Below are 337 nucleotides of genomic sequence, written 5' to 3'. Positions count from 1 at the left end.
CGCCCTGCGCCATCATCAGCCTCCTCCGGCCGCGCTCGTAGTCGTCCTGGTCCACGCTGACCAGCAGCCGCACGTCCTCGCGGCCCACGGCGCGCCGCAGCCCCTCGGTGAGGAAGACCCCCTTGAGGGCCTCGAGCAGCGCCCCGCTCAGGTAATCCCCCCAGAAGGCCTCCAGGTAGGAGAGCTCCGAGAACTTGATGTCGCACAGGATGGAGCCCAGGTCGCGCGACTTCAGCACGCCGCTGGCCTGGCCGAACACGTCCAGCGCCCGGCCGGGGCCCCGCGGGCGGCTCGAGGCCACGCCGCGCCGCAGCGCCACGTCGTGCTCGCAGTACTC

At 72.7% G+C, this 337-nt stretch overlaps 1 protein-coding gene across 1 annotated transcript; it reads right to left on the bottom strand.

Moving 5' to 3' along the window:
* Positions 1-3: 3 nt before the first annotated feature.
* Positions 4-331, bottom strand: LOC121346027 (DNA-binding death effector domain-containing protein 2-like; the record flags this gene model as incomplete). The annotated part of the gene is made up of 1 exon (XM_041423432.1): positions 4-331. A coding segment is annotated over one exon (328 nt), but the record flags the coding sequence as incomplete, so codon positions are not given.
* Between the last annotated feature and the right edge of the window lie 6 nt (positions 332-337).

This window comes from Onychostruthus taczanowskii, unplaced genomic scaffold (assembly GCF_017590055.1).
Source record: "Onychostruthus taczanowskii isolate IOZ18803 unplaced genomic scaffold, ASM1759005v1 scaffold7737, whole genome shotgun sequence".
NCBI classification, from domain to species: Eukaryota; Metazoa; Chordata; class Aves; order Passeriformes; family Passeridae; genus Onychostruthus; species Onychostruthus taczanowskii.
Note: the sequence above shows the minus strand (reverse complement) of the source record. Positions and strands in the feature narration are given on the sequence as shown.